At 42.4% G+C, this 9,714-nt stretch overlaps 1 protein-coding gene across 5 annotated transcripts in view; it reads right to left on the reverse strand.

Annotated features, from left to right (window-relative positions):
• The window catches only part of LOC123745435 (Exchange factor for Arf 6), a 109,144-nt gene extending 106,605 nt beyond the window's left edge, over nt 1–2,539 (reverse strand). For 3 of the 5 annotated variants that reach the window (XR_006771336.2, XM_045726032.2, XM_045726030.2), the window contains exon 1: nt 2,214–2,538. Coding sequence is in view for 4 of the 5 variants with exons in the window: in XM_045726032.2 (XP_045581988.1) it covers nt 2,214–2,357 (144 nt within the window). In the remaining variant the exon portion in view is untranslated. Of the gene's footprint in view, nt 1–2,213 lie in introns of all 5 variants that reach the window. The other 2 variants (XM_045726018.2, XM_045726009.2) reach the window with 1 other exon arrangement.
• Nucleotides 2,540–9,714: the final 7,175 nt, after the last annotated feature.

Genomic DNA, 9,714 nt, shown 5'->3' on the forward strand with positions numbered 1-9,714 from the left:
TTTCATCAACACAAGACAGAACACGAAACAATGGATATTGAATAGAAGTGTTTGTAGAAAGCCTATTGGTCCATATTTTTTGATGCTTCTATATTGGAGCGGAGTCTTGAGGTGGGTAGAATATAGTTGTGCAATAATTGGCTGTTGATTGCTGGTGTTGACTTCTTGATGTGCAGTGCCTCGCAAACGTCAAGCCGCCTGCTATCGCTCCAATGGTTTCGTCGAAGACATCATAAGAAGGAAAGTGAAAAGCCATGCAACCTCTGAAGAGACAACTAACACAACACCTATACCCCCTATTAGACTATTTTACAGGAACTTCTTTTCCACAGCTCATAAAACGGAGGAAAGGGTCCTGAAAGATATTGTTAATAGAAACATTATCCCTACAGACAAAAATCAGAGGATACAACTGACGATTTACTATAAAACCAGAAAAACGGCCAGCCTAATCATGAGAAACTCTCCAGACACAAAACAGAACGCTTTAAAAGAGACTAACGTCGTCTATGCCTTCAAATGCCCTCTTGGGGACTGTAAGCTCCAAAAAACCCAGTATATAGGCAAGACAACAACATCTCTTTCTAGGCGTTTAACGATGCATAAGCAACAGGGCTCCATGTAGGAACATATAATCTCTTCCCACAACCAAACCATCGCCAGAGAAATCCTAGTAAACAACACAGAAATCATCGATAGATACAGCGATAGCAGGCGGCTTGACGTTTGCGAGGCACTACACATCAAGAAGTCAACACCAGCAATCAACAGCCAATTATTGCACAACTATATTCTACCCACCTCAAGACTCCGCTCCAATATAGAAGCATCAAGAAATATGGACCAATAGGCTTTCTACAAACACTTCTATTCAATATCCATTGCTTCGTGTTCTGTCTTGTGTTGATGAAATTAATACCCTATTAATACCACTTCTTGTTCTGTCTTGTGTTGATGAAATTAATACCCTATTAATGCCACATCTTGTTCTGTCTTGTGTTAATGCCACATCACCCCTTCCACCTCACTCAAATGTAGATATAAAATCGGAGATGCGTAAGTTCTATTCAGTTGTGTATTTGTGAACTAAAGTCTTTGAAAATGTAACAAGTTTTACGAAACGCGCTCGTGTCGCGTCAGACTAGAAATAAAAATGAATTTTGGAGAATTGATTTTTGATTTACCTCCAACAGTGAAAAGAAATGTACGAAAGATTGAGAAAATTCGTGTTAGAATTATTAATCTTACTTTTTCGGTCATATTTAATAATATATGTCTACAGGAAAGACTGCTACCAAAATATACTAATGTATGTATGTATGTATGTATGTATGTATGTATGTATGTATGTATGTATGTATGTATGTATGTATGTATGTATGTATGGATAAACTTTTTCATGTACAAGGTGACCTGAGCTGAAAAAGTACAGTGGTCTCAACCATGGCCTAGTTCTGCACCCACTCACATCAACTGCTTGTCAAGCATTTTTAATTGAACTAAATATTTAGCAGTACATATAGACCATTTCTATTTTTTAGGATGTATAGCTAATGCCAAAATTACAGGTACAGAAAGTCTGTTAGTGGTGTCATCTAAAATACTGTACTATGAAGTTACTAACCCTCAAGTGCACACATTAACAAGTAAACATGTAAAATTAAACTGCATTATCATGAGGCGTGCCAGACACACTGATCACCTAGCCCACCCAACACTTCCTTCCATCACTTCCAGATGAATTTTTTCACACCATTATATTCAAAAGATGCTGTGCAATAGATTCCTGCAACTCTTCAATACTGCTCTGCAATGGCAAACTTATTTTGTAAATAAAATCACAAATCTCATCCTAAAAACAAATGTAGATTTGATATACTTAAACTGTGGAAATTTGCCATCTTAGTAATCAAATATTTATAACAGCTAAGTATTAGTAAATAGTCTGGCAGAACACATATATACCAAGACCACATCACGAAGCCAAAATTAGTAGAGATGTTCATCCTAAGTAGCTAGCCTTTGCATGTCCTTTCATGAATATCTAAAATAAAAATAATGTTGATGTTGTTTGAATCTTGAACTGGCAGTGTTGAGGCTGTAATAAGGTCAACAATAACACCCTTAATTAAGGAAATAAACCAGGACTCGAGCGACGATTGGAATTCTAAGACCCATAACTTGGCCCCGGGATGAGCGCCCTTGTGGGTTACCTGACACGAGTTTGCTGCTGGGGAGCCTTCAATGATGTCATATATGATTGGCGGGAGTTCAGAGCCAGCTCCTCCAAGGATAGAAAACCCAAAACCACACGTTTCACTTCGCTTTAACTTTACATATTTCATCGAGTCGGCCATCTTTCCATCGGCCTCTGATCTTCGTCTGCTAACTCTGTATCTCAATACAATCTTCTAAGCACCCGGCTAATTTATTAATGTTTGCCCCCATGCATGACAAAAAATATTATTATACAGAGCGCAGCGTTGCTACATTGTAAATGTTGTAGGAGAGTAATTATTCCTAGTGTAAGGTGAGGGAGCGCGGACTCTCCTTTGACACCTCAGGTTAGCCAACCGTCCCAACAGGTTCACATGTAAACAAACAAAGGATCTTGATATTTTGTGCAGAAGTCTTGGAATTAATAGCCTTTCTGAACTTATAGAATAATTAACTGTTATAAATTACGATTATAATCAGCAAATATGAAAAAAGGCATGGTGTTGCAAACTGGAATATTTCAGCATTGCACTGGCACCACTGACACTGAAGTTCTCCGGGTGAGATGAACTTCATTAGGGAGGGAAGGGAGGAATTTGTTCTTGATCTTGATACCATCTCACAGAGGTGTTGGCCAGCATGATGACACAGGCAGGTCAGCTAAATCTGCATGTGATAAGCCTGAAATTGAGTTGGATATGAGCATTCCAATCTCTGCTGTAAAAACTGCAATATTTTAGGAAATTAGGGAGGACATAAGAACAGTTAGGCCAGAAAACACGAGTATAAAGAGCTATGACATGTTTAGAACCGAGAATTATATGTACGGGCAACATAAAACATCACTAGACAGTGTGACATTGTAATTGCCAGAATTAGGCCTGGATATATATATCTATGACAGGTGGCTGCAGGTAATGAATCTCCCATTGGTGAACATTCCAATTGTAAACTATGTCCTCACCTAGTTTTGCTTGCGGGGGTTGAGCTCTGGCTCTTTGGTCCCACCTCTCAACTGTCAATCAACTGGTGTACAGATTCCTGAGCCTACTGGGCTCTAGTTAGTTTAGCTCATTTATTATGCATCCCATACCCATCTTATGGGCGGTAGTGGAATGGGTTAAAGAGACACATAAAAGGCTCAGGGACTGAACCCCACAATTCATTTAGTTAAGCAAGTTACAATCTTTATTTGATGAGCTAGTTACACAATTCAATATAAGTCGTCACATCATCGATGGGTTCGAGATAGACCACAAGTACAGTTTCTAAATTAAGCAACTGACATATGTCTCATATCTACACCAATCAGCACATTGATCATCATTATTGCAGGTATTACACAGCAAATCTTGCAAAAAACAAACTCCAAAATAGCACCTGCTTATCAATTTACAACCAAAATGTTAGATCACTTGGTAAACATTTTGATGATATAAATGCACTACTCACAGCACTAGGTACTAAATTATCGTTCATTATTTTAACAGAAACCTGCTAAGTAAAGACTATACCCAACTCTACAACTCAGCTGGTTATAAAGCCATTCACAACTGCAGGCCTAATAAAAAAGGAGGTGGCACAGCTATATATTACCAAGATACCTTCATCTCCAATAGCGTCATTAGTGATAGAGACGGCTATTGTGAATATACCTTTACCCAGTTCTCAAGTAAATCCCTTAAATCCTCCTTGACTGTCGGTGCTATCTATAGATTTCCCAATATTAATATAGCTTCATTCTCAGATAACCTCAGGAATCTTATCATAAACAACAATCTCAACAAAAACCACATCATTCTAGCAGGAGACTTCAATATTGACCTGGGTCAACAAAATAGCCCTCAAGTTTACTATTTCCTTAACAGCATGAACTTCTGTATGCTAATCCCCACAATCAGAAGCCCACCCGAGTCACTCAAACATCTGCCACTACCTTGGATCACTTATGGACTAACATAACAGCTCCCCTTACATCTGGTATAATCTGTGACAGAACAACTGACCACTATCCTACCTTCCTCATAGCAAACGGCCACTCGCACGCATAGCGTTTCGGGCAAGTCCTAAATCTTAATTTTCACACACACACACACACACACACACACACACACACACACACACACACACACACACACACACACACACACACACACACACACACACACACACACACACACACACACACACACACACACACACAGCTAAATGCTAAACGATGCGGAAAGCGGACGATGCTAAAATTAAGAGAAGGATTAAAACAGAAGAGGACTGTTTGAGGCTTCAAGACGCTTACGCTTTGCGTAATAGTGGCTTTAGGCATTGTATGTACTAGCTCTTATCTATAAAGCCAACAAACTTTGTAAAATCTCTTTATGTATGTACCTTTGCCTAAATAAAAATTATTATTATTATTATAAGAAGACCTAGACAAGCTGAAGGAATGGTCGAACAAATGGTTGTTAGAGTTTAACCCAACCAAATGTAATGTAATGAAGATAGGTATAGGGAGCAGGAGGCCAGATACAAGGTATCATCTGGGAGAGGAAATTCTTCAGGAGTCAGAGAAGGAAAAAGACTTGGGGGTTGATATCACGCCAGACCTGTCTCCTGCAGCACATATCAAGCGGATAACATCAGCGGCATATGCCAGGCTGGCCAACATACGAACGGCATTCAGAAACTTGTGTAAAGAATCATTCAGAACTTTGTATACCACATATGTCAGGTCAATCCTGGAGTATGCAGCCCCAGCATGGAGTCCATATCTAGTCAAGGATAAGACTAAACTGGAAAAGGTTCAAAGGTTTGCCACCAGACTAGTACCCGAGCTGAGAGGTATGAGCTACGAGGAGAGACTACGGGAATTAAACCTCACTTCGCTGGAAGACAGAAGAGTTAGGGGGGACATGATCACCACATTCAAGATTCTGAAGGGGATTGATAGGGTAGATAAAGACAGTCTATTTAACACAAGGGGAACACACACAAGGGGACACAGGTGGAAACTGAGTGCCCAAATGAGCCACAGAGATATTAGAAAGAACTTTTTTAGTGTCAGAGTGGTTGACAAATGGAATGCATTAGGGGGTGATGTGGTGGAGGCTGACTCCATACACAGTTTCAAGTGTAGATATGACAGAGCCCGATAGGCTCAGGAATCTGTACACCTGTTGATTGACGGTTGAGAGGCGGGACCAAAGAGCCAGAGCTCAACCCCCGCAAACACAACTAGGTGAGTACACACACACACACACACACACACACACACACACACACACACACACACACACACACACACACCAGAAAGCAGAGAGAGATACCAGAGAACCAGGAATGAGTACGTCAGGGTGAGAAGAGAAGCAGAGAAAAATTTTGAAAATGATATTGCAAACAAAGCCAAGACCGAACCAAAGCTACTCCACAGTCACATCAGAAGGAAAACAACAGTGAAAGAACAGGTATTGAAACTTCGAACAGGCGAGGACAGGTATACAGAGAATGACAGAGAGGTGTGTGAGGAACTCAACAAGAGGTTCCAGGAGGTCTTCACAATAGAACAAGGTGAGGTCACTGTGCTGGGAGAAAGGGAGGTAAACCAGGCGGCCTTGGAAGAGTTCGAAATTACGAGAGAGGAGGTCAAGAGACACCTGCTGGATCTGGATGTTAGAAAGGCTGTTGGTCCAGATGGGATCTCACCATGGGTACTGAAAGAGTGTGCAGAGGCACTTTGCTTGCCACTCTCCATAGTGTATAGTAAGTCACTGGAGACGGGAGACCTACCAGAAATATGGAAGACGGCGAATGTGGTCCCAATATACAAAAAGGGCGACAGACAAGAGGCACTGAACTACAGGCCAGTGTCCTTGACTTGTATACCATGCAAGGTGATGGAGAAGATCGTGAGAAAAAACCTGGTAACACATCTTCAGAGACAAATCGCCAACATGGGTTCAGGGAGGGTAAATCTTGCCTTACAGGCTTGATAGAATTCTACGATCAGGTGACAAAGATTAAGCAAGAAAGAGAGGGCTGGGCGGACTGCATTTTCTTGGATTGTCGGAAAGACTTTGACACAGTACCGCACAAGAGGTTGGTACATAAGCTGGAGAGACAGGCAGGTGTAGCTGGTAAGGTGCTCCAGTGGATAAGGGAGTATCTAAGCAATAGGAAGCAGAGAGTTACGGTGAGGGGTGAGACCTCCGATTGGCGTGAAGTCACCAGTGGAGTCCCACAGGGCTCTGTACTCGGTCCTATCTTGTTTCTGATATATGTAAATGATCTCCCGGAGGGTATCGATTCATTTCTCTCAATGTTTGCGGACGATGCTAAAATTATGAGAAGGATTAAAACAGAAGAGGACTGTTTGAGGCTTCAAGAAGACCTAGACAAGCTGAAGGAATGGTCGAACAAATGGTTGTTAGAGTTTAACCCAACCAAATGTAATGTAATGAAGATAGGTGTAGGGAGCAGGAGGCCAGATACAAGGTATCATCTGGGAGAGGAAATTCTTCAGGAGTCAGAGAAGGAAAAAGACTTGGGGGTTGATATCACGCCAGACCTGTCTCCTGCAGCACATATCAAGCGGATAACATCAGCGGCATATATGCCAGGCTGGCCAACATACGAACGGCATTCAGAAACTTGTGTAAAGAATCATTCAAAACTTTGTATACCACATATGTCAGGCCAATCCTGGAGTATGCAGCCCCAGCATGGAGTCCATATCTAGTCAAGGATAAGACTAAACTGGAAAAGGTTCAAAGGTTTGCCACCAGACTAGTACCTGAGCTGAGAGGTATGAGCTACGAGGAGAGACTACGGGAATTAAACCTCACTTCGCTGGAAGACAGAAGAGTTAGGGGGGACATGATCACCACATTCAAGATTCTGAAGGGAATTGATAGGGTAGATAAAGACAGTCTATTTAACACAAGGGGAACACGCACAAGGGGACACAGGTGGAAACTGAGTGCCCAAATGAGCCACAGAGATGTTAGAAAGAACTTTTTTAGTGTCAGAGTGGTTGACAAATGGAATGCATTAGGAAGTGATGTGGTGGAGGCTGACTCCATACACAGTTTCAAGTGTAGATATGATAGAGCCCAATAGGCTCAGGAATCTGTACACCTATTGATTGACGGTTGAGAGGCGGGACCAAAGAGCCAGAGCTCAACCCCCCCGCAAACACAACTAGGTGAGTACAACTAGGTGAGTACACACACACACACATCCCCAGAAAGCAGCCCTTAGCAGTTGTCTATCTCCCAGGTACCCATTTACTACTAGGTGAACAGGGGCATCAGGGTGAAAGAAACGCTCACATCATCTTTTTGATGATGATCTAGATGATCTTTACGTAATGAATGGAACAACAAAACTTGCAACAGTACAACGTATCTTCTAAGAATAGAACATGATTCCCTGATATCCTTAAAAAAGCAAGAGTAACGCCAGTCCATAAAGGAGGCAATCCGGCGGACATAAACAATTATAGACCAATATCAAATCTACCCATTCTATCAAAAATATTTGAAAAAATTATTTACAAACAGCTCTATTCCTACCTCGTAAAATTCGACATACTCAGCCCCTGCCAGCTTGGCTTCCGGTCCCAAAAGAGCACCAATGATGCAATCATTAGTTTCCTTGACGTAATCTACTCAGCCCTTGACAAAAAGGAGTAACCTCAAGGTAAGGTAACAAACAGAGCCCTAGCAAACAAACCTAGGTAAATAAGGTCTTGTAAGGTAAAGGTAAGGTCTTGTTTGCTAGAAATTTTGGTTTCTTTTTTTTGTATATAGTTCAATTGTATGCTATGGCTCCATAGTTAGTTTCTAGGGCAAGTGGAGGGTTTTAGGTAGCGCTAAGGAGATTTTTGTTTGATCGAGCTAGGATTGGAGTTTGGTTGTGCTTTGGGACTGTTTAGCTTGGTGGGGGTTGGATGAGATGTATACTTGCTAGGCTTAAGGTTGCACAACTGGCCGAGCTTCGGTTACACAATTGGTCGGGCTCCGGTTAAATAACTGGTCGGGCGCCGGTTAAATAACTGGTCGGGCTCCGGTTAAATAACTGGTCGGGCTCCGGGGGTGTCACTTGAGCTTCGGGTTGTGCATGGTCGGGCTTTGGTTCATACATGGTTGTGATCCAGAGGTTGTTTGGTTCGTTCATGCTAGGCTTGCGGTTACACAGCTGGTCGGGGTCCGGTTACACAACTGATGGGGCTCCGGTTAAATAACTGGTCGGGCTCCGGTTAAATAACTGGTCGGGCTCCTGTTAAATAACTGGTCGGGCTCTGGTTAAATAACTGGTCGGGCTTCGGTTACACAACTGGTCGGGCTCCGGTTAAATAACTGGTCGGGCTCCGGGGGTGTCACCTGGCTTTGGGTTGTGCATGGTCGGGCTTCGGTTCGTGCATGGTTGTGCCAAAATTGATATGTTTGTCCTGCACACCGCCCCCCATCCAGTGGGCAGCGGTGGATAGGTTACAATGACTTAGCTACTACCTACAGTTAGCAAACTGGGGATATTTGGCTAAAATTTCTGGTAGCAGATCATTTTGAATGAAATATTTACACATCGCTGGAACATTGGTTATAGAATTGTCTCTAAATTCACGTATCTTTTCGCACTCCATCACATAGTGACGGAGGGTGTGCGAATAATTTTGTTGACACAGTTTACATTTGGTCAGGTCTACATCAGCAGATAATGAGAATTTTGACACTAGGTCTCCACATATGTCAGTTGCTTAATTTAGAACCTGTACTTGAGGGCGATCTCGAACCCATTGTTGATGTGACGACTTGTATTGAATTTTGTAACTAGCTCATCAAGATTGTAACTTGCTTAGCTAAATGAATTGTGGGGTTCAGTCCCTGAGCCCATTATGTGCCTCTGTAACCCTTTCCACTACCGCCCACGAGATGGGTATGGGGTGCATAATAAATGAACTAAACTAAACTAAACATAGTTGTGCTCCGGTTTGTATATGGTTGTGCTCCAGTGGTTGTTTGTGTACTAGGGCTCCAGGTTTATTTGCTAGGGCTCTGTTTATATGTTTGCTAGAAATTTGGGTTTCTTTTTTGTATATAGTTCAATTGTTTGCTTTGGCTCCATAGTTGGTTTCTAGGGCAAGTGGAGGGTTTTAGGTACCGCTAAGGAGATTTTTGTTTAGTCGAGCTAGGAATGGAGTTTGGTTGTGCTTTGGGACTGTTTAGCTTGGTGGGGGTTGGATGAGATGTATACTTGCTAGGCTTACGGTTGTACAACTGGTCGGGGTCCGGTTACAAAACTGGTAGGCCTTCGGGGGTATTACTTGGGCTTCGGGTTGTGTGTAGTCGGGCTTCAGTTCGTTTATGTTTGTGCTTCGGATGTTATTTGTTCGATTCATTAAGGCTAGGCTTGCAGTTACACAGCTGGTCGGGGTCCGGTTACACAACTGGTCGGGGTCCGGTTACACAACTGGTCGGGGTCCGGTTACACAACTGGTCGGGG

Source organism: Procambarus clarkii, chromosome 10 (assembly GCF_040958095.1).
Source record: "Procambarus clarkii isolate CNS0578487 chromosome 10, FALCON_Pclarkii_2.0, whole genome shotgun sequence".
NCBI lineage: Eukaryota > Metazoa > Arthropoda > Malacostraca > Decapoda > Cambaridae > Procambarus > Procambarus clarkii.